The 25,000-nt window shown below is 46.8% G+C and overlaps 1 protein-coding gene across 12 annotated transcripts in view; it reads left to right on the top strand.

Moving 5' to 3' along the window:
• The window catches only part of sox6 (SRY-box transcription factor 6), a 162,208-nt gene that overhangs the window by 34,494 nt on the left and 102,714 nt on the right, over nt 1-25,000 (top strand). For all 12 annotated transcript variants that reach the window (XM_080843317.1, XM_080843324.1, XM_080843327.1 and 9 more), the window contains exons 4-5: nt 1,141-1,191; nt 22,338-22,587. In XM_080843317.1, the coding sequence (XP_080699443.1) occupies nt 1,157-1,191; nt 22,338-22,587 (285 nt within the window). In that variant the 5' untranslated portion in view covers nt 1,141-1,156. The remainder of the gene's footprint in view (nt 1-1,140; nt 1,192-22,337; nt 22,588-25,000) is intronic.

Here is a 25,000-nt window from a genome sequence, read left to right as displayed (position 1 = left end):
GGGGGTGGTGTTTGGCAAATTACTCCCATGTCACAAAAAGCGAAAGCATTTAGGCCCAAGATGCTGGATGTCTCTTACTCTGATGTGTGTTATGCATGAGGATGACTGGGAGGGAGTAGGATTTGAAAGCATGGGAAAAACACTAATTAGTTGCAGCACTTTTTGAATTTCTGCTACCGACTATTGCATTTTTTTTTAAAACAGCTCGGGAAAACGCTGGCTGTCACAAGCAGAGGAGTGGGCAGAGCTCTAGTCACTCCATGACGGTTGTCACAGTGTCGGCAATAGGCTAAATAGATGAGGTCTGACTGCTATAGGTCATGGTGGACGGCGTGGACAGGGGTCTCGGGGTACACTTGTAGTGAGCCACTCTGCCTGAGCCCCATCTTCACTCTTCTTCACAGATGTCTGTTCGTTCATCATGCCCTTTGTTTACTCTACTACATTTGTTCTTCAAGTGCCTTTCAAAAACAAAGCATTTATGTAATTGATGACATTTTTTTCAGGCTTTTCAGAAAGATGTGGAAAGAGTTGTAGTTGGGGGTGATTGGGGGTGGGGCATTGAGGTAGCAGAGTGGGGGTGGCTAATAGAAACCTGCCGTGCGCAATTGTTGAACACGTGCTCCCAAATTTGCGGGCAAGGCTTCTGAACGACCTCTTGCGAGCAGTGACATCATGACCACATCCTACCCGCCTCCTTGGCGGAGCGCTGCTCAGGGCTGGGGCCCTTGCGGTCGGGCTCCCAGAAGCCACAGTGGCCCCAGCCACACATGGTCTGCAGCTGGACCACCACACTGCACTTCTCTGGGCCCACGCTTGTAGGGGAGGCAAGCCCAGGGAGGGGCCCGAGCGAGCGAGTGCGGGCTCCTGCAGCAAAACCCTCCTCCGTAATGATAGCGTATCATCTGAGCGAGGCTTCCAAGCCACTACGCAAATGGTCCTTGTTCTTCGACGAAAAGATGTAATTAAAGTTCGTCGAAAGGATCCAGTTTCTGTCCTTCCAGTGGTGGCTTAATGTGTAACATGTCATAGTCTTGAACTGGAAGGGTGTGTAAGTTGATGCGTGTTTGTGATGCTGTCATTTGCTTCTGTTGTTGTTGTGTAGAGTTAAAATGGATCTCTATGTATTTCTCCTACCAGAACCCCAAATGCTGACATGGAAGGCTTTCTACGTAGCAGCTTTTTACTGAGGTTAGTTGCTTTCTGTTGTACTGCAGGGGCTAAGGGCTAAGGGCTAAACTAATCTGTCCTATCGCACACTTCACACGCGCTAGGCCCTAGTCAGAGGTGGGTGTGTGTTTACATCTGTGTTTGTGTATGTCAGGGATATGTATCCCAGCTGTATGTTTCTCGTGTGTGTGTGTGTGTGTGTGCAAGTTTAATAGTAAGCACAGTCCTTCACACAAAGAGTGCAAAACTCTGCATGCTGACCATGTGTGTTTTGGTTGCAACAGACAGTTGGGTTGTAAACATGCTCTGCCTTCAGACTGAACAGGCCTCATGGGTGCTGTGCACTGCCTGTACAGATGGAGGCCTTGCCTTCCCCTCCTCCGTCCCCACTGCATGCCTCTCTGTCGTCCGTCAGTCCCCTCACACACTGCACAGGTGGAGCCTATGGGTGGGGGTGGGACACACCCAACACACAAACACACAAACACACACACACATACCACCGTTGATTTGCTAGTTTCCTGTTCCTGTTTTTATGTGTATGTGTTTTGTGATTGTGTTTGTGTTTGTGTGTGTGGGAGTGTCTGTCTGTATGTGGGTGTATGTGTATTTGTGTGTGGTTGTGTGTCTGTGTGTGTGTGTGTGTGTGTGTGTGTGTGTGTGTGTGTGTGTGTGTGTATGTTTGTGTGTGTGCATGTGTGTGTGCTTGTGTGGTGTACTCAACCGCAAAGTCAAAATAAGTAGGGACGGCACATTTTGTCACCCTTTCTTGTGACTCTAATTAAGAATCTATGCTGTCAGTACACAGACGAAGTAAATAGCAATGGTTATATTCAACCTTCGGCTGTTCTCCGTGCTGAACCACCTTCTGCAGGCTTGAGTGCTGTGGCCTAATTAGCACTGTCTCATTATAGGCAATGGCAGCATCTGCCTTTCAAAGCCTCTGTCAGCCAAACTTTACTGAAGCTAATGAATCCGCTTTGATTTTTTTTTTTTTCAAAAGGTCATTTATTTGATTAAATTATCAACCTTTTTTATAGATCCGTTGCATCCCCGACAAATATAGGAATGCTGTAATGATCCTTTTCTAATCACAGAAAAACAAGAAATTGGCATCATAGTGTTGCATACCTTTTTTCCCTACTCACTACTTGTTATTAGCACGCGTTAAATCTTTATAGTTGTTAACTTTGAACCTTTCTCTTTGAACCAAGAGTTTACATGTTGTGAGTAGTAGGTCAGCTTTGGGCTGCTGATCTAATCTCCTCACAGCTCAGAGGTAAAGGAGAGAAAGGACCCCCGCACAACAAGCTCTTCTGTCTTTTAATTCCTCCAGTTTAACACTTTCACAAGTAACTGGTAGAAACAAGGTTTGGGGGGTTGTCTTCCGGCGGTCTATTGTTCTTCCCGTGGCGGTGCTACATGTGTCGTGAAACGTAACACTGGCTCTGACCCCCGAGAGGAGGAGGATCATGGAGAGCGCATGGGATTATTGTCAGCATGTTGCCCTCATCCATTTCCCCTTTCCCTCTAAAGCCACAGAGTGCAGGATTGAGTTTGACTTGAGCCACCTGTTGAAGGAGACCCAGTTGGTTGGATAACTAGCCTCTGGGTTAGGGGGGGAAGGGAGTAAGAGGATAGCCACGTCGCCACAGTTGCCTGTAGTGACAATGACACATATGGCTGAGTGTGCAGTGAACACATACACACACAAACAAACACACACACATGCACACACATATATACCATACCATCAGCAAATCTTCCTTGTGACGACACACACAGGATGTTTTTTTTTGTTTGTTTAGTCTTGAGAAAAAAACGAAACAAACAAAAAAAAACTATTTCCTTTTGTTCTTTGTTTGGGGTGATTACAGGACAAGAACACTGTGATTAATCGGAGTAAATGCATCATTATGGGACTAAGCCACATCCTTCTGTCAGTGTCTGTTTTAATTACAACAGAGGCACCAGCAGAACGATATCACGCACACACACATGCCATTGGGGGGGAGGAGGCTTCAACAATCAGGGCAAGATTAAAGGCAGGCTTTGCCTCAGGGTTTGCCCTTTTGCTTGGCCAGAGCTCACTGTGTCCTGGGGAGACAGAGGAGAGAGAGAGAGCGAGAGAGGGAGAGAGAGAGAGAGGGATGGGTTGGGGGCATAACATCACAACATCATTTATTAAGAGACTAAATAGTGTCAAAGGGCTTCTGTCAGTGCAATTATGTGAAACTATGACAGCAACTCAGTCCCATGTCCCCATGACTCCCTCTATTTCTGTACAGAGCCTGGTTACGACGTGTCTTTGCCTTCAGTCTCCCCTGCACTAGCTGAAAAGACACAGTTGTGGCCTTAATGAACAGATGTCCTAGGGGAGGTTTTCAGGATTTGAGCTCAACACAAAGAAAGGCTATTTTTGCTCTGTCTTAAATGACTCATCGCTTTTGTTATGAGTCAATAGTCAGGTAAGGCAGAACAAAGATGATACATCTCGTTCATACAGCACACACATGCCCTCACATGCCCATCATCTTGAAACACTTGAAACGTTCAAAGGTAACGGAAAGTTTAAAGTTTAAATTATGTAGGATGTTGCCCTTATACTGTCTACTAAGAGCAGTGGCATCTTGTTTTGAACATGCAAGTCATGATGCAATACATTTCCTTCCATTTTAAACATAAAAGCTGCCATGGCTGTCTCATACACAGCAACAATATTTTGGTAGAAACAGTCATGCAAATCACATTTGAACATTTATCAAGTTGAAGAAACAGGTGAGAGGATCGGATTTCAGAAAAAGAGAGATCTTAACTTGGAAGACAGAGTGAGAAAAGAGCTGGGGAAAGAGGAAGTGTGAATGGATAGGGGAGGAGAAAGAGAGGGAGGTAGAGAACGGTGGAGTGGGTGAGTAAGATCGAGGGAGAGAGAGAGAAAGAGAGAGTGAGGGGAGGGAAAGAGAGACGTCTCCTGTAGTCCCCGGCTAATCCCAGTGGGGAGGACCTCCTCCTCCATCTCTGCCATTATTTGATGTAATGAGAGGAGAAAGTGTGTAACACGGAGATTGTTAATTAATTTAGTTTAACAAGATGAAGATAAATGAAGCACTCCGAAGGTTGACTAGGCAGAGGGGCCTACTTAGCGTCCCCCCCCCCTCCCCACTGTCTCTCTCTCTCTCTCTCCCGCTCCCCCCCACCCCCCCCCCCCCCCCCCCCCCCCTCCGGCTCTCCCCAGCCTCACAATGGAGCACTTTTAAAAGGTGTGGAGCGGAGTCGGGCCTGCCCCTCTGGGCCTATCGGAGGCACAGCACTGTTAGCTTCGTCTTTGATTACGTGTTTAAATCATTTAACTCAGCCAAAAACTCATCCTCAGGTCCTCAGGCCCCCGCCATGTTGACGGTGTGACTAATAACCCTCAACCCCACCCCCAACCCTAGCTAGAAACTCCCGAGGTTGTTTGACGCGTAACTGGGGTAATTCAATCAAACTCTCAAATGCTCTCGGGCTCCACCTCATCTGCTGTGCTTGGCAATTTATCGGTTGATATTATCGTCTATGGTGAGTTATTTTGTTTGTCACATCGAGTCACTTCCGCGACATATATTCGTTTTCTTAGGGGGTGGGTGGGGGCTTTTGGGCTTTTTGACCGCTTGGCATCAGTTGTTCACAGGGCAACTGTGATCTTTTCTCCCCACCTCCCCCCTCCCAGAGCAGTGAGTTAAAGGAATAAATGGTGGAGGCTGTTTAAACCTGATCCGCCAGGCCTCGTCGTTGGGGGCCTCCCCATGTGTCGAGGATGGTCCAGTGTGGCTCCATCCTTTCACCATATGAATGGTAGGAGGCTAATTCAGCTCGGCGGTTGTTTGACGGCAAGGGTTACTCAAGGGTGTGTGTGTGGGGGGGGGGACTCTTTTTTTCATCCACACCCCTTTCAACAAATCAGCAGTCTATCAAGGACCTTCTCTGCAGACAATTCTGTGCGGGCCCGCATGGCAGCACAGACCAATCATTATGGCACCCATTCTTCGCTGCTTTATCTTTCAAGTCAGTGACAATAGGTTGTTGATTGTCTGGACAACACCAGAACAATTACGCGCTCTGTTTTGGTGGCAAGGCAGCATTTTAATGTCCGATCCTCAATAATGGCCTCATTATCATCATTCTTCGAGCCGGGGCCTCTGGAGAAGGAATAGTACGTCATTATTTTGCAAATTTCAATTAGCTCATCATGTTGTCTGTGCGGCTCGAATCACAGCTAATTAAGGCCGGGGCCGAGATTCGCTGCTGCCCCTCTGGCTGGTAGAGTTAAAAGGTAGCACTTGATAGACCAATAAGATGAAGAAAGGTGGTAAAAAGAGGGATTAGAGCAGTTGCCGTAGTAACTCCAACTTCCATCTGCGAGGGAACAATGGACTTGTGTTCCTCCACCACCTTGGTGTAAAAAAAAAAAAGAGAGCGAGAGAAAGAGAGAAAGCTAGTGCTCTGAAAGGACAAGACCCTTTTAACAACAAAGTGGAATCCTGGTCTAATAGGCTCCTTGGTGTGAGTTGTTAGCAGAGACCACTGGGGGATAGGGATGAAAGGTCAACGCGTAAACCAAGGACAGCAAAGGTCGTTGTCCCCTTTTACAATAGCAGTTTGCTTTGTGCCTCCGTTCGTTTGCCACAGTCAAGGCAGACGTGGAACCTGTAGCTGTGTCTGGCTTTAGACACACACAAGAGGGAAAGGGAGAGAGAAAGAAAACAGAGAGAGAGAGAGAGAGAGAGAGAGACAGAGTGTGAGGAAGAAAGAGAAATGGTTGGGGAGGGGGAGTGTGTGTGGTGGATAACACAGTTCAGTGAGAATGGGGAAACGTGCCATACAGCCAAAACCCACTTGTTCCTAACTGACTCTAAATAAACACAACTAGATTTATGCCAGAGATTTGGAAGAAAAATAACTTCTCCAATTAGAAGGAGCTGTCAGATGCTGTTTGGACTGCCTCCAGGCATCGCCTTCACTAGTTCGCTCGCTCGCTTGTTCTTCTCTCTCTCCACTGTGCAAGGGGGGCAGAGGGAGAAAACAGCTTTCTGCACTTTTCTATTTGTCTCTGGCACCTCGCCCTTCTCACTGATAACAGTGCTCCCGCACGTTCAACGGCCGGCACGTACACATGCAGACACGCACACACACACACACACACACACACACACACACACTCACAAACACACACATTCACTCTCTCTTTTTCTCACCCTTACACACACAGACGCACACACAAATGTCCTTTCTGCTTGAGCAGCCTATACAAACAGGTACATGTCCTCAACTGATATCATTTTACCAGACGGAATTTTCTGATACTTTAATGTCATTGAAATGTATGTTAATTTACAATGAATGTTTACGTAGCCAAACCACACACTTTACTTCAGAACTGTGTACATCAAAAGATTGACAGAAATAGGATCATTTTTAGAAATGTAACCTTTGAGATTCTCCTTTAAGTCAAGTTGCTATGAATGACCTGCGGGGACAAAGAGGCCCCAAGGCTCTCTCAGGGAGCGTGTTGTCTTCCCAGGCTACTGCACCATTACAGACAATGATCTATGGTCTCACTCTATGTGTTTCTCCTCACATTTTATGCCCCTTATTACAACTGGAATATGTCTGCTCACATTAAGCTAATTTACGGCCCGGGCCGCTGGAACAGCAATACGGGTTAATGAATTTGGCATTACTAATTAACTGTTATTGAGGGCTGACTATGAATCCAACAGATGGGGGGGGGAGAATCTGTAGAGCGCAAGGCTGCTGGATGCCAGGGGACGAGAGGGAGCAGGACGGAGCCTTGCTCTGGAGCTCTCCTCCTCCTCCTCCTCCTCCTCCTCCTCCTCCTCCTCCTTGCCGTCCTGAGAACCGGGTACTGTACAATAATACTTGTCTAGTCACGCTGCAGACTGCGCGAGTTGTTTTCCAGAAGAATGAAAGCATTCGAAAGACATCAAAACACATTCTTCATTTTTTTCTTCTTCTTTTTCTCCTCCCCTCTCAAAATCCAGTTAAGTCATCCTCAGCTGCATATGTCTGAGACTCAAAAGAGATTTTTCTTTTATATAATTATGTTTAATTTGATAAGAATATGTTGAAGGCAAAAACTGTTCTCGGTGGAGAAAACACAAGGGAAGGCCTATTTTTGTGCTATGCTTCAGCACAGGTGTTTAGCCCGGCTATACAAAAGCAGGGTTTTTCCATTCTTGGAATTCTCTTTTTTTTTCCTCCCCCTAATCTTAACTCATGCTTAGATATAATCCAGTCATATTTCTCTAATTTTGCTTGGGTCAAGAGAAGACAAGGGCCGTGAATAGCTCCGATAGACTGTGGAGGTGAACTGAGGTCTTGAGCATCCTATACAATGTACAAACCATCTTCGCTGGGCTCTTACAATGGCTGTATTATGCAGCGCAAACGGACCAGTTACCTCACAGAGGCGGCCTAAAAACAGGAAACTTAGTCAGTGTAACAGGGAGCATTCAGGCCTGCTCAGCCAAAAGCCTGCAGAGGAGGGTGGTGCATTTGGCTGGTTGTGTGCACTGAAGTCTACTAACCGCTTACACTGAGTTCTTGCTAAGAAAGAAGGAGTGCACACACTAAAGATGGAGGTGACCTCTGTCTTCCGAGTCCGACACGTAGCTGAGGCTGTTGTCCGGCCCAGATCTGACGTGGATGAAATAAAGTTTATAACGAAAAGATGGCGTCAAGTTGACAGGGTTTGACATTTCTAAACCAGTCTTGGGAGTAGCGCTAAAGGTTTCTGTGTTCATTCAAACCCAGTAGTGCAACATGTCCTGTGATGTAGTCTCTTGTGAAACAGTGCAGAAGTGTGATGAAGTGTCCTGCAAGACACATGGCTGCCCTGACAGCTCATAGGAACCCCCTCAGGCTCATTGTCCTGTCCTTTAACCCAATGTCAACTTCCTCACTCTACCGCCGTGTCTCTGTTTCCCTCTGAAGTGCCCAAAGCACTTTCTCTCCCCGCCTTCCAGTCCGTCTCTGGTGTACATTCTCTCGCTCCCTGTCTCTTTTCCTGTGCCTGGCAAGCCAAGCCTTTCAATTTAGATTTCAATTATCATGTTAGTTTTGTGATTAGACTTCTGTCCTCCAGGAATAAGACATCTCCTCTTCCCCTAGGTCTCTGAGCTCTTCCCCCTGCAATCAGATAGGATCTGATGAATTGCGCATGTAATTACGGAAGTTATTGAATATGCAGATCGCTGATGACTCTCGGTGAGCTTTTCATAGTGCATTAACTCTAACTGTATCAAACAAGAGGGCCGGTTACGAGAGCCACTCGGCTAATGAGAGAGGTCCAGTGGATGCCATTAGTCAGGGATAATAGCAAGCACTAAAGGGAGAGGAACTCAATTAAAAATCACACAGTCAGATTATGAGCTGGCTTGTTTCTCTCTCTCGGTCTGAATGCATGCATGCATGTGTGTGTGGGTGTGTGTGTGTGTGTGTGTGTGTGTGTGTGTGTGTGTGTGTATGGGGGGGGGGGTTTGTTCTGTACATTTCTTTGAAAGTAGCTGTGCAAGTTTGTTTGTGTGTGTGTGTGTGTTTGTGAGTGAGACAAAGAGAGAGTTTGAGAGAGGAGCATGACTGTGTGTGTGTGTGTGTGTGTGTGTGTGTGTGTAACGGAAGTGTGTGCAGCTGTGTGTCCAGCCCGTGTGGGAGGCTAAAGGGTGGAGGTTGAGGCAGTGAGGGAGCGAGCGAGTGCCCACAATGTCCATGGTAAAGGGTGGAGGTTAAGGCAGTAAGGGAGTGAGTGAGTGCCCACAGTGAGCATGGTAAAGGGTGGAGGTTAAGGCAGTAAGGGAGTGAGTGCCCACAGTGAGCATGGTAAAGGGTGGAGGTTGAGGCAGTAAGGGAGTGAGTGCCCACAGTGAGCATGTCCTCTTTGCTGGCACAGGCCCCGCAGAGTGTTTATGAATTACTCAACATGACGAGCGTGTCACCACCTCCCAAACCCACCTCCATCAGCGCCATCACCGCCAGCACTGCCCCTCCCTAGCTTCACTGGTCCCTTTCTGCCACTGCCACCACCCCCCCACCCACCCCGCTGCCTGACGTAACACCCGTGCCTAGACACAGTCCCTGAGAGCAGCAGTCTGTCCTGCGAGGAGGAAGAGGCCTAAGAGGAAGCATGTCACAGTGTCAGGGATGGAGAGAAAGAGAAAAAATGGGGAAGTGGGACATTTTGACACCTGGCTTTCTGTGAGTGGCGCTGGCAGTCCCTGTGAAGACATGCCCTGTGGGTTCAGCACATAATCACTCCACTCCTCACCTCCTGGGCTGCTGCTCCTACACCCCACTCCAACACACACACATACACACACACACACACACACACACACATACACACACAGACATACACAAACACACACACATTACACCCCCACCCCCTTCAGTGGAGCGCCTCTTCAAGTGCTAAAACCTTAAAGTGACTTTAAGTGTGCAAATCTACACTTGACTCTTGCCTTCCCACTGCAGCAGGCCCGATTATGTAGCCAGTCATAATACTACAGAAACAAGCCTATTAGCAGAGTAACCTTAAGTGTCTCTGTTAAAAGATACCTTTAAGAGGGGAGAGAGATTGTTGAAGTGGCTATTTCAGTAAAGCAAGCATTTTGGTTGCTGCTCCCTTTTTTTCAAGTTCATGCATTTTGTCTTTTTTTTCTTGGAGCTTTTAAATGGTAAAAATCAATGTAATGAAGCTGGCTTCGCGATGTGCGGCTCGTGTTGCATTTAATTCAGGAGTGTCTTTCTAGAAAAAAAAATGGAAAAAAGAAAAACCCTGGCCTTATTTTTAGCTCCCGAACTGGAGCTGCCGTTTATAGAAAGCAGCCTCCTTCCTGGACTGCCACCACGGTGACGTTTGCGGGGGGATTTTAGAAACAACCGGACAGATGCAAGGAACCTCCGCCTCCAGGGAAGGCCCTCTGACCAGCTGACACGTCAGGCTCCTCTAACGTATATAGCACCCTTGCTTGAAAAGCCAGTTTACTGCCTCGGCGGTTTGGGCTTGCAGAGAGCTGCGAGACACTCTGGCATAAATGAATGATGTGAACATCCCTTGAACTAGAATGACTGCGTGTGACTTGTTTCTTTCGCGCATCCTAAGAAATGAGTCCTAGAGGGAGTGTTTTCTGCCACGCTCTCTGGCTCCCCTGCGCGCGCACACACACACACACACACACACACACACACACACACACACACACACAACACACATTGTATCTGGCTAAATGGCTGCATGTTAAATATTTACCCTAAGACTGTCGGCTGATCCACTGTCAAAGTGACACCGGAATAAAGCAGAGCGACCATCTGCTGGCATTATGCTTTCATCGCACTGAATCGAATGTGTTGTTTGTCGCTTTTAAGAGGTGGCACGCGGATGAATTATACACGTTGCGATTCAAAATGGAAACACTTAAAAAGTTTTGTTCATGAAAGATATATTCACAAGTTTGTTTTCCCTTAGCGTGTGCTGCGAAGAACGCTTAAAAAGGTTTAGTGGAACAACAGCTGAAGGAACAAGCCCAACCAAACATCTGAAATAATAATAAATCGTTCATTTAGGCTCAGATTGTTGTGTAGTACCTAAGCATTGGTTTATTGAAAATCTAAACTGTACATCACACTTTATACCTCATAGAAACTTGCATCTCATTGTGTGGAAGCACTTGACAGTTGCCAGCGTTAAGAGGTATTTAAAAGGGAACGGTAAGTGCAAGAATTTTTAACCTGCCCATCTGACCTGCGGCCAGGCCACAGATTAACTTGTGACCCTGCTTCAGAACACAAAGAGAATTATGTCAGAGGTGGTGGCTGTCTGCTGTGTTTAAGGCTCTCGCTGGCTTTAGTGCCTAGGGACCTGTGGCCACTGTACGTATTATTAGGATAATAGGATTGAACTTGTTTACACCAACTGTTGGCTTAACGTGAGGTCAAATAGGTGGCTTAAACTTGGTTAATGGGCTTATTTTAAGGCTCAGATAGCATTGTAGTTGAGTGCCCCGCTAACATATACACACAAACACAAACACAAACCCACACACACACATACACACAGAGGTGACCTGTGATGGAGTAGAATGCTTATTGGACATGGCTTTGCTGTGTGGCCTTTCGGCTTTCAGCCCCTTGATAACTGACATATTGCGAAAGTCGACCTTTGTCAGCCCAGGCTATTGTTTGCAGATTGGTTGCACACTCTGTAGGCTGTGAAAGACACATCTGCTATGTTGTACAGAGAGAGGGTTGAGGGACTGATAGGGGAGGCAAAAAGGGAGCTAGGGGTGCATGAGACAGTGATGGAGGGAGAGAGATAGAATGAGAGAGTGAGAGAGAGAGAAGGAGGGAGGGAGGGAGAGAAGGGAGTTCCACACATCTCGCAGAGGCTCAGTCCATATCCACACATCCAATATTTGTCTGGCCTTCACTAGCTATTTACTCGTGGCTATTTGCTTTGGTTATTTAAGTCTATTTGAGCCAGAGAGAAACAATGTTACCAAAGAGCAGGCTCTGTCTTCAGTTCTTTTGATAATACACCTTCTGAGTGCATATGGCTTGTTCATTCTTCTCTCCAACCATTTTTTTCCACCATTAGGATTTTTCCTATGTTTGTTTTATATTTAATTTTAACCACTAGATTAGCCAATGATGTATGCAAGAGTGATATAATTGCCATTATTACTAATACAGGCATAAAGCCACGCTGTTATTGTTTGCTCTTCACAGTAGTGGTTTCAATTTGCGCTCGGTGTTCAGTGGGGCTCTCCCCCCAGTCCTTTAAATCATTCACCTCAAATAGAAACTTCTATTTGTTTAATATGCTTTTGATTGATTTAGTGATCGAGACCCGTGTGGCTGGGCCGACCCAGGAGCTGGGAAACAAAGGGCCTCTTTGTGTGCGCCGGAGGAGGGGGGAAATGGAGGAGCAGTTTGAGATTACCCGATTATTTCATATTGGCCTGGGTGAGCGGCGGTGGTGGCTGCTGCCTGAGCCGAGCCGAGCCGCGCTGCGGTGGCAGGCGACCACAACAGAGTCCCACCAGAGCATGCAAACGGGAACCAGAGCGCCGTGGACGGCGGCCAGAGACAGATACACAAGCTCCGTTGCACACTTGTGGTTTTTAAAGAAAGCAATTTAGTTAATGATTTCATTCTGAAAGCCTGTCATGATGCATGCGTCTGCAATTGCCAGGAAAAAAAATGAGAAAGAAAGAGGGGTGAGGGAGAGAGAGAGAGAGAAAAGAAAGCAAAGGAGCGGGCAGGGTGTGGGGAGGGGGAGCCAGTCGCAGACGAAGGTGTTAGTCAACATGACTACTCCTGACGACCAAAGGCCTGTGGCTGAGACGAGGATTGCATTACACACAGAGAGAAGGGGCCTCTCAGCTCAGCTCACTCCATTGGCACTACCAGCCACTCACCAATCATTCCACCCTGCCCCTCCACCCCTTTCTTCTCCATTCCTCTCTTTCTGTCTCTCTCACTCGCTGTCCCTTTCTCTCTCCTCCTCCTCCTCCTCTTCCTCCTTCTCTGAACTGTAGTTGCAAATATTTTCCAGTTTGTTGGGAACATTTTTAAGAGGCTACTGTGCTGTTTCATACGGAAGACAACTCCAGGATGTTGTCGAGGCTCAAAGAAAAGTGGTCAGACACATGGTTAGCAACAGACGGGTGAGACATTTTCTGTATCAGTCAGCGTCTAACCCAGTAATGCGCCGCTTCTCCGGGACTGAATGTATGTGCAGTCCAGCACCCCCCCCCCCCCCTGTTCAACCACGTCTGTCAGCTCCTCTGATTTTATTAGGCTGTGTTTCACATCCTGTTTTAGAGGGCGCGTGTTGGTGCCGCTTTCTGAGCAAAACCAGCCTAGCATCGCTGAAACAGGCCATGCACATGTCTCCTGTGAACCAAGTTCAGGGCAATTACTCAGCCCAATGGCAGGAGTGCCCGTTTGTCTTTATGTTCCTCGTCTCCTCTCGTTCCTTTTTTTTTTTTTTTTGCATCGGCCGTCAATCTATGCGGTTACTTTTAACCACCTCCAAACAGACACGGGTGCCAGGCATTCATGTGAGGCTACCCTTTTTATTCAGCAGCCCCCATCACCCCCCCCCCCCCCAACACCCCTCCCCACAACCAACCTGTCACTTTTCCACACACCCTTGACCATGCTCTCCTTTCAACAGGAGCGGATGAATCGGTTGCAGCAGCTCAAATCGGCAATCAATGTCAGTTTCCCCCGACATAATAAGGCTTAATCATAAATCTCTGAGGTGTGGCTTGGCTGGCCCTCCATTCATCAGGGCCTTTTACATGGCCTCATCTGGGTGGAGCAAATGAGCTACCCCTGTTTTGATTTTCCAATTGACGTGTCACATGAAATGTGGCCGTCGTTAGAATACTCCCCTGTTCGTTCTTTTTTTTTTCTCCTCCCTCTCTTCTCTTCTTCTTCTTTGGCTCCTGTCTTTCTTTTTTTCTCTGTTTCTGAGAAGTATAAAGGAGAAGGAGAACGAGAGAGAGAGGGAGTCAGGATGAGGGAGGTAGAGGCAGGGAGTGAGTAACAGAAGTGGACTGTTTGCAGTAATATTGTGTGGCATTCTCAACCAAATGATGTGGACAATGGGAAAGCAGGGAGGAAAGAATGAAAGAAATTCTGAAAAAAAGAAAGTTCTCATTAGAATTAGGGGTGGGTCTAACTGTAACTAATGAGCTGTTGTCCACCCAGGCCCAAGAATAGAGCCGCTTAATCAAAGCAGCGTTGAAGGTAATTTCCTCATTTTTTTCCCCCCTTCCCTCCACAGAAATCCATTTATGAGATGAGAATGAGAGGGAACAAAACTGCTTTTCTTTTCATTAGACGCTGCAAATTTTCCAATTTGGGTGACCAATGCTGGCGAGGCTTCCTATTTTTGGAAAAGAAAGGAATTAGGATCGCCACGGAGAAAGCAGGCCACTGTGTGCCGACATTCCAGATGTCCATGCGGCAGTTGTACCAGCCCAGAGTTGTTTTTTTTTTTTTTTTTGCAGAGGCCCGGCTGCCAATGATGACCTCATGAGGTCTAGTCCGAAAGACTGAGCGGCCCAGTCCTCCTCCTCCTCCTCCTCCTCCTCCTGCCGCCCCGCTCGCCAGAATAGCCCCTTCCTTTCATAATCCATTCAGTGACTCCAGTGTCCCGCTCTTCTTTCCTGTCCCTCGCAAAATTACTCCCCCATAATTAGCCATTGTTCCTGCTTTTTTGGCGAGTCGCTCCAAGTTTTTCAGGGCCCCCTTTTCTCTTTTATTTCTCCACTGCTCTTTCTCTCTTTCTGTCTCTCTTTTTTCTTTCTGCTCTCTGTGCCCCCTCCTCCTCCTCCTCCTCCTCCTCCTCCATCTCCTATATACTCATTGTATATCTCCGTGAGACAGAAAAATTTGCCCTTGCCTCCCCCCCCCAAACACACACACACACACACACACCAGCAACCACTCCTTGGCATTGTCTGTTGTCTCAGTAGTATGCCCAGTTCAGACTTTGGGAGACTTAACACTTGATTTGTTGAATCCGAACTTCTCTGCTCTAAACTCTTGACTGCTCTGAAGAAACTATCTTTATAAATGACAGCAAGGACCTGGCCTGAATGGCGCTTTGTTTACTGTTTTCCTAAAAGGGGGCCCCCACTATATTTCATGTGTCAGAGTTGCTTTTCTTTGCCTCAACAATGCCTGATTGTTTCAACAACCAAAAAAATCAGGTTCCATAGACAGGAGAATTCTGTATTATATTTTCCTGCCAAATTCCGATCTCTGTTTTCCTTCCCCTTCGCTCACAAAGGGCTCATAACTTACTGTCAACTGTGAGGCAAACCACAAAGCTCCACTGTTGCTCAGCAAATAGGCTGTGTTGGTTGATGGCTTGACTGGCTGTAAAGTTTGCTTAACTGCAGCAGCAGTGACAGAAGGCACTTTGGGAACTGCATCCCCCAGAAGGCCCAGACCTCTGCACGCTCAGAGAAAGAGAGCGACAGAGAGAGAGAGAGAGAGTGGGGGAAAAGAAAGCAAGGGAGAGAGAAAGAGAGAGAGGGGGAAAGGGAAAACAACAAGCAGCTTTTTCTTGTGTCTGAGTGTTCCCCCGCGTCGGGCTCTTGGCTGTGAGAGTGAGAGTGGCTGAGTGACACAGCTTAGCATCGGTGGGTTTTGGTCAGCTCTGTTCCTCTCTGTTCAGTTTGTTAGAGTTCAGCTCTATCTGCGTGCCCCTCACTGGATGTGCACACCGGCTCGCCTGTGGTTGGGAAATCAACGCTTGTGTGTTTGTGAGTGTGTGTTTGAGTGTGTGTGCGTGCACACACTAAAGATCAGAGGCAGTGTTATGCCATCCAGCTCTGAAGCGGCGGCCGGCCGAGACCAAGGAGGAGAAGTGGCGGAGAGGGCAGCCCAGCTCTGCGCGTGAGTGTTTATTGACCTGTTACCGGCTAGACGAGCTCTCGAGTGCTCTTAACCAGCAAGTCTCCATCACGCCACCGTCAGGTTGTGCACAGGGGCAAGGACGAGCAGACAGGGCCGCTCAGCCAATCCAGAGACGGACGTTTTGTCAAAATGAAACCCTCCAAACAGGATATTATTTCTAATAATTTACTGTGGAAAGTCATTATCGCTGCTCCTCTCAATATCTAAAGTGGACTTTTGGAAGAGGCCTGTGTAATTCGTTCCGCGCTGCCGTCTTTGGAGTGAGAGTTTTTAACATGTTTTTAAGTTGCCGTTTTTAAAACTCAATATGCATCTGGAGAGAGAGAGTGGCGGAAAAGAGGAGCTGTAATTGAGTTGATGTTTTGAGGGGGTAAGGTCAACATTGATGGAAGAACAATTTATACAAATTAATTTGGACAACTCTCAAGGTACCTTTTTGGAGTTAATACATTTCTCAAACCATCTGATGCCTTTTAATGTTATTATCTGTAATTGCTTCATCCACTTGAGTTTCAGTGCATGTTTCAGTTTTTGTTATTTCCAAAGGGTGAACATATAAATTTGCTGTTTTCAGTCATTCTTGAATTCCATTCATTTTGGCCAAGTGAATATGTTATGTACGGATTACACTGCTGAAAGACATTCTTTCACAATGTTATTGACAGATGATTCAATTGAAAACTGAATATAATTAGAATTGTCATTTTTAAGTGCAAAGCTCTGTGTGGTTCACAGGAGTTCACAGCTTATTCAGAGCGAGTATTATGAGTCCATATTGTTCCTCTCTTTTCGCGCTCACTCCATTTTGGAAGTGCTAAGGGTGGGAATAAGCAGTTGCTCTCTATTGATTTTCATTTACTCAAGTCCTGTGTTGCACTGGATGCCCTGGAGTCCCTGTGAAGTAGAGTGGAGTGTTGACTGAGAGAGCAAGCGAGCGGGAGAGGGAGAGACTATGTAGGTAACTGGCTCTCCTGTGAGGGTGAATAGTCACAATAGCGGGTGATAATTTAATTGTGCTAAACTGTGTCAGTAATTTAGCAGTTGGGGGCTGCCAGGTAGCACCGTCTGATTATTCCACATGAACCTCCATTGTCACCTGTAAAAGGTGCTGCTCTTTATCTTTCTCTCTATCTCACTATCAGTCTTTCTTTCTCCTGTTTCACCCGAACAGCTGTGGCGATTTTTCTACATTCTCCTTTGTATTAAATAGAGAGGAAGAACACTTTATTTCTTGATTTATTTTGAAGAATTAATTATTTATTTATTCTCTAACATCTCTTTTTGTATGATCAGTAAAATAATTTAGCTTTTGGTAAAATTAGTGTTATTAGACTAATTTTGAGTGTTCCTGTAATTAACTGAAATGTTATGGATAAATGGTGGCATTTCCAAAAGCAGTACGAAACGAAATAAAATAGTTTGTCCCCAGTTTTAATGTGGCCATATCAAAACGACAGAGAGATATTATTTTTTTAAAAGGCCTTTTGCTGTGATTTTTCCCCTCACTGTGCCAAGTGGCAGTACTTACATTGCACAGCTAGTGTGCAATGGGATAGCCACCAGTGCATTTTCTAGTGTGCAATACAAAAGGAATTGCATGTTTCTCTTTAAAACAGGGTCTGAGATCTTTTTGGGCTGAAGTAGTGCTTGGTGATATTTTGGCTAAAAGGACCTTTGCTCCATAAACTTACATGTCTTAATGTGTTGATAATTTCACCCTGCCCTCCCAAGTCTATTTCTGAACCAGGCGTTTTAGAATTATAACGGAAACTTTCTGGAACTATTGACGGGCTCATTGTGGAGTTTTTTTCTTTCTCCACATTAGTGCATTTCAGTGCAGTATGCCTATGCATGTGAGCCAGTGCATACATGTGTGTATCCATGAACACATGTGTGTGTGTGTGTGTGTGTGTGTGTGTGTGTGTGTGTGTGTGTGTGTGTGTGTGTGTGTGTGTGTGCATGTGTGTGTGCGGTTACCCATGGAAACTTGAACCGTGTTATAAGCTAGCTTTTGCCATTTTCAACTTTCTCATCATTATGCTCCTGAACAATGGCTCTCTTGTGTTTTTAACAGGGGGAGGTCTATGTGATTACCCCTATGTGTCTCTCACAGTTAATGTGTGTGTGTGTATGTGTGTGTGTGTGTGTGTGTGTGTGTGTGTGTGTGTGTGTGTGTATATACACACACACACACACACACACACACACACACATTTCAGTTTTGGTGTCAAGGGAAAACAAGGCTAATATTTTCCTCCTGGAATGACCTGTGCTTAGGGAGGCCTGTGGGTTGGGTCAGGGTTCCGACTTGTTGAGCGTGTATGCGCGCATGCATGCGTGTGTATGTGTGTGTGTGTGTGTGTGTGTGTGTGTCTTTCAGAGGGGCGTTACCTACCTACCCATCACTATTGTCTATAAAAGGTCAGCAGTGTGTGAGGGCTGCTGGAGACTGGGACAGCGGGCAGGCAGGCAGAGACTCAGAACTTGTTATGCCGTCGGAGGAAATGGGATATCCACAGACACATGGCCTCGGTCATGAGACCTCGGAGGCGAAGCTGAGCAGGGCTAGGAGCGAGGGGGGGAGGTTGGAGTGAGGTTTGGGGGCTGGGGCTCCTCGAATGCTAACCAATTAAATGGAGGTTGTTGCGTGATGAAACATTATCAGTGGCAACAATTCATGAGTCAAAGCATTCCTGGAGCCACATGAGCCGCTGCATAGAGAACTGAACTCTTAATCCCTTTAAATGTACTGCAATATTGTCAGCTATATATAGGGCTTTTTTTTTCAACTCATGGCCCCCACCCCTCCTAAAAGCCTCTGCTGTCCCCCCCCCCCCCCCCAACCATACCCCACCCCACCCACTAAAAGTCACTGAGGCTGTTGGTAACTGGGGAAAAGGAAAGCTGAGTTTCATGCACTTATTGATTAGCTGGGTTTGTTAGCAGTCCATTGTCATTGTGTAATCAGGCATGAGCAGTGGCAGCTCATCAGGAGTTCAAGAGAGGCCACCTCATTTGACCATACCCCTCTGTTTGGCATGCGTAAAGGCCCATATTAGGATATTTACTGGAGAAACACATGATATTATCCATCCAAATGAAGGAATCACTGGCTACAATGCTGAAACATGTGTGGTATCGCTTTTGTATAGCCTCTGCTGTTATGTTTCTCATCTGTTCCATGTGTGAAGATGAGAAATGTGATCATGTTCTTGTTTTTTTGTAGTTTGCTTGTTTACTGGGTGTTCCCTCTGTACTTTAGGATTAGGATTACCTCTATTTAGCCAGGCTTTCTTTGATGGTCTGCAAGAAGGTAGTTGGTGGCAATGTTTTTATCAAACAGAAGGACAGAAAGCATTACCAGTGCATATAATGAATCACACATACGAATACATGTTTTGTAGGCATAGCAATACCTGTATATTCTTTAATCCCAATGATATTACAGTTGCTATGCAGAGCGATTAACCTATTCTCTTCTGGCCTGACCCCAGAGGCTTTTAATGTATGAGGTTGGGAGCGCGGTAGTGGGAGAGAGGGCGCTCAGCCGCGCACAACCACAGCACTCCGCTCCCCTTAGCTGAGCACACAGGCAACGCTGCCCTCCCAGCTCTCGTAATAAATTATTAACTCCAGCTGACAAATACTGTTACAGAGCCCCGGCACAGATCTGTTGCATTTTCTAACAAGATTGCTGTAGACACATGTTACAGGAGGATGGAGTCAGCTTCACTCACTGCGTCTCTCTCTTTCACCCTCTCTCTCTCACCCTCTCTCACTCTCTTTCTCTCTGTCTTTCTCACTCACTGCATCCTTTTCTCTCATGCCTCAGCAGTTTGACTGATGGCTGGAGACTGGGGTAAAAGTGCCTGAGAGACTGAATATTTTAGAGGTAAAATAATACCGCTTGATTTACTGTGTAATACAAAAGAAGTGCTTTGTTTCGCTCGCGCTCCATTGAGGACGGGACTTGTTGTGCTGGAGGCCCAGTCTCATTGGATCCATGAATAAAAAATGTGGCTGGTTGTTGAATCTCTCCCTTCTCTTCAACTAAGATCCCCGCCCACTAACCAGCCCACCAGCCCACTCCACCCTACCGTACCCCACCCTTCCCTACTCCTTGTGCTCGTCCACTTTCAGTTTTTGTACTCTGAACTTTGCTCTGAATTTACATTTTCGATTAGCGCCCAGAACATTTATCTTTTTTCGAAGATCATTTTTCTATGTCCTTCAATTGCAGGAAGCAATTTATTGGCTGATTAAAATCGAGGTCTGGGGCTTGCTTAAGAAAACAATACCTTAAAAAAAAGGGGGGGGGGGGGGAACTCCATGGACAGGTCTTTAGCTCACTCCACATGGTTCTGGACAGGCTGTGCTTGTTTATACAGCTGCCGAGGCCTATGTGATTAGCATGAGCTGCTATTGTCTACTTGTCTTTGCCTCAGATCACTGATCCATGTGTTTGTGTGTGTACTGTATGTGTACATGAACACTTCCACTGAGGCCCACTCTCCTTCTGCAATCTCTGAACTCACTTAATGAACTGTATTTAACAATTCATAGAGAGAGTGCCAGGCAGCTTAAGTGCTCAGCCAAGTGTGCAAATGGATGGCACGTCTTCAAATGAAGTAGTCATTCTTTAGGAGATCTGAACACGATGTGCCCTGACAGCAACATGCAATCGGCCCATCCTTCATGCGCTGGGGAGGGAGAAGGCCACGCACACGTGAGCAGATTATCTCACAGTTTGGTGTTAAAATAATCTCTCCCGGTGTCAAATTTGTTTTCATCCCCTGACGGACCCCATGCTGCAGACTTGGCACAGCCTGGAGGGAATGGAGGCCCGAGCACCTTGAGCTGCCATCATTACCCATCCCCTTCCCTTGTCTATCTCCCAGTTCTCTCCACGGATAGTGGAAGGACATTATCACTGCCCAGCCCTTGACCTAGAACGTCCGTGCCCTCTGCGCGTGCCAACTCGGCCAGTCCGCCGTGCCAAGGCAGCGGCACCGGTGTCTCCTAGTCGGCAGCGAGAACTCACAGAAATCACAGAGTGAGCAGGATGATTAAAATCAGGGCAGTGAAATCCATAGCCCCTGGCTAATGGGACTCCTAAAACGCCTGGGTGTGGAGTCCTAACATAATGTTTTCATTGCTGGATATCCAGCGCAGATGAAACAGAGCAAATGAGAGAGAGAGAGAGAGAGAGAGAGAGAGAGAGAGAGAGAAAAGATTGAGACAGAGAGAGAGAAGGGCAGTAGAAAAATGGGAGGATTATGGGTAAATTTACACTGGCTCATTCATGCCACTTCAGATCAGTAGGAACACCATATGATTCACTTATTAATGCAAAGTGCATAATTAGATTAGCTGGCTCTGTATTAAACTCATTTATTGTCGGTCTCAGCGTGAGAGCGGCTTTATTAATTGTGAGGAGGGAGGAATTAGCCATAAAAATCCTAAACGAGGCACAAGTTACCTCGTAAAACTGCTGTTTATATCGGAATTAACTTCATTAGTTTTCTTTGCACCTGATATGTCAGGCAGCCTCTTCATTGCAATATTCATGAATGCGTGTGACAGATTTGTACATTTTATCTTCCGCCACCAGCCGATTTCAAACTCTTTAATCAAACTGTATTAGCCCGGAGAAATGCTTTAGTACTAAAACGTTAATGATTTGCTAATTTCAAGCAAGGGAGGGAGGAAGTAAAAAAAAAAGGACGAGAAATGCTTGGCCGATTTAGCATGAGAACCTGTTGCTTGAAATAAATCAATTCACCGTCCGTGTTGGATTGTATATCTGTTTTTACTATGCTCCATTTTTTAGGAACCCTGATAAATTGCCCGCACATTTTTTATACTCATCTCTATAAGCATAAACTGTAAACTTCAATTAATTAGTGCTTTGCTAGTCCTTTTCACAGTAGGAGGGTGGTGATGGTGGGGTCTGTATGGCAGGGATGTGAGTAACGCCTCTGCTCGGCGGGCGTGGGGGGGTTGGTCCTCGGCTGCGTGGGTGCTTTAATGAGAGTGTGTTATGTAGTATGCTAACCCTCTTAACGCAGTAATCATGTGCAGGGTGGAGGATTGGGCTTGCCCTAGGCACCACTCCAACCCGGGCTCAGCACGTCCATTTACATTAAACAAAGGATTAAGAGGGACCTCCGTGCCCACTTGCGTCCCAGCTGCAGATCACCATTGATAGGATCTCGCCAAACTTTTGATTCGCCTCCAATGCCGGAGTCAGTTGGGAGCCCGGTCCAGGATGCGGTCCAACAGCATGTGTTCGTGGCTCTCGCTCTACATGGTTCCACCAGATTGGCAATAAGCGCATCGACTGGCATTGGCCAGCATGCTGTTTTCCTTTCAAATGCTCAGAACAGTCTGTGTTGTTATTATTGTGTATGTTCACATAATTCATACAGTTTTTGTATGGGCAAGTCAATCAAGCAAGTACAGTTCCAAAGTGTGTGTATTTGTGTGTGTGTGTGTTTGTGTGTGTGTGTGTGTGTGTTTGTGTGTGTGTGTGTGTGTCTGTCTGTGTGTTTGTGTGTGTGTGTGTGTGCGTGTGTGTGTGTGTGTGTGTATTGTGGCAATCCCTTGCTGAACCTGTCATTATTCTCACAGTTCTTTGACCTATCTTGTCTCTGTGTGTTTTACCCCCCTTGCAGCAGAATCATGTCTTCTAAGCAAGCCACCTCTCCGTTCGCCTCTGCCCAAGATGGAGACGAGCCCATGAACCAGGATCGACTGCCGTGGGAGAACGAGGAGGCTGCCGCCGCTATGGCCGCCGCCCCCGATGGCCTGATGCCCCTGCCCAACCTGCTGCACAGCAAGGTTCACCCTGAGGAACTCCCTCCCATCAGCAGCGTGCCGCCTGAGGCCGACTGGGACAACCTGCTGTCAGCCCAGCAGCGCATGGTGAGCCGGGGTCACTCCATCTCACATCACACCAGTGCATCACAAACACATCTCTCGCCACTCCTATACACATTAAATCAATATTCACTTTGCTTCATAATTTAGTAGGTAGAATTCGAATAGTTACTTTTAAATCTTCGCAAAGAGTAAGAAAGAGTTTTGGAACTCTCCACTTTGACAAGTCTCTGTAGTGGTTTGTTTGGAGGAAGATGGATTGTGTGGTTGGAGGTACCTTCTCTCATGTCTCCAGCACTGACCTCTCACATTTGCACCTCGGCAGGGACCTTTCATGGCTTTCACAGAGCACCGCTGTGTATGGGCCCCTTAGCGAGACACAAACTGAGAACACATGCTACTGTCTATTCTCTTGCTCTCACTCTCTTTCTCTCTCTCTCTCTCTCTCTCTTTCTCTCACACACACACACACACGCACACTCCTCTTGCTCACACAGACTCGCCACAACAAAGTCAGCTCTCAACACTTAGTCACGAGGCACTTTGGAGACGCTGAACCCCAGAGCTGAGGAATCTCTCTCCCAAGGACATCGTCGGAACAGAGTCTCCGGAACAATCTCAACGAAGACTTAAGACCTTGCGTTGTGCCAAGCACTTGTCTTTGAAGTTTAAGCCCTCACAAGTGTCTTGAGATCATCCACACTATAAAAGAGCTGGGGAGAACAACGTATTGAATTGCATTTCACGTCAGACAGATTTTATGAATCTATAAATAGTGAAACAATACAGCAGGGGGAACAAAGTCCTTGAGAGAGTGTGTGTGTGTGTGTGTGTGTGTGTGTGAGTGTGTTTGTGTGTGTGTGTGTGTGCAGACCTGATCCCATTTGGGCGGTCTCCTTTTTCTGGATGTCCCAATAGACCATAAGGCAGTGGGCCCAGATACAGTCCCAACTGCCTCTCATTGTCCCGGGCAAGAGCGAGTTCTCTGCGCCTCCTCCCTCTTCCTCCTCCTCCTCCTCCTCCTCCCCATGGCTGTGTAATACTGTGAAGCCCATGGGATCCCTAGCTCTGGAGTCCAGGCAAGGCTTGGAGCACCCAACCCATTTGCTGGTTATAATTAGACAGGAGAAGGCCCCTGATATCTCCACCAGCACAGCAGTGAGCCTGGGAACGCCACCACCACTGCCACCACCCAAATCCAATCATCTGGCATTACGATGCAGGGGGTATAGGGTGGGTGAGGGGGGATTGTCACTTGTGCGCTCAAACACGTTTGTTTCCACCAGCACAACATGGTGGAAACATCTCTACAATGTTTCCACAATGCAAGAAGATTAGAGGGATTTGGGGATGATGGACGACTGTTGGTGTTAGTGCAAGTGTTTTTGCGTGTGCATGTGAGTGTGCGTGGAGTGTGTGTTTGTGTGCGCTGGACACGCACATATTGGGGGCGTAGACTTGCATGTGGAAGGCCTGCGAGCGAGCGAGAGAGCAAGTGAGCGAGGGAGCATCTGAGGAGGAGTCCTTCTTTGATGTGCTTGTGGAGGGGGAGAGGCAGCAGAGGCACTTCTGGGCTGAAGAGAAAGAGGCAGGTGGTTCAGGGGGAAGACAGACGGGGGGCCTCCACCGCAGAGGGTTAGCCGCTCCTGAAGACTGCAGCTTGTGCCCCCACCACCACCCCCACCACCACGGCTCCTTTGTCCTGCCCAGCTTTGTGTGTGTGCTGGGTGGCCTCCTCTCCGCCCCTGTCTCACATGGAAATGTGGACAGGAGTGTTGCTCAGGTGGTCCGCCTTGGCGTCCTCGTCCTAATTGGACCACAACAACGCTTCTGTTGATTAGCATGATTTGAGAGGCTTTTCTTGTTTTTTTCTTTCTTTTCGGTCGGTCGTTCTTTCAGATAGAGAATTTCTCAACATTGTCTGTCAGTGCGTGCCACAATCACTCCAGATCCTCTCCATGTAATGACTGAAACCTTATGAAAAGTTAATTCTGTTCATTTGATCTTTTGAGTGTGCATGCTTGTCTTTCATTTGCATATGTTAATTTGGCTTGTTTTTCCAGCCCCAGCTGTACAGTGCCTAATGCACTGTGCAGTGTAATTCCTTGTTACACAGATAACATAACAAATCTCTGGGTATCCATATAGCTTTTGTGTATACATTAAGAGGCAAGGAAACCTTGATAATGTGTATATTCATTTTTTAAAGATTTTTTAAAAATTATATTGTAAATCTTGAAAGATAAAAAAGGGATGTTTCAGAAGGAGGTAGGGAGGGACAGTCAGAGAAGGACAAATAAGATGACAGAGAAAGTTGAGAGAGAGAGGGAATATTGACAGAGCGCAACTGTGAGGTTGAATGAGTGTGTCGAGAGAGAGAGAGAGAAAGGGGATGAAACTAGGATTGGAGTTGGGGTGTGAACCCCAACTCCATTCATTACCCACCTCCATGGTTATG

The sequence above is a fragment of the Sprattus sprattus genome (genome assembly GCF_963457725.1).
Source record: "Sprattus sprattus genome assembly, chromosome: 8".
In the NCBI taxonomy this organism is placed as follows: Eukaryota; Metazoa; Chordata; class Actinopteri; order Clupeiformes; family Clupeidae; genus Sprattus; species Sprattus sprattus.
Note: the sequence above shows the minus strand (reverse complement) of the source record. Positions and strands in the feature narration are given on the sequence as shown.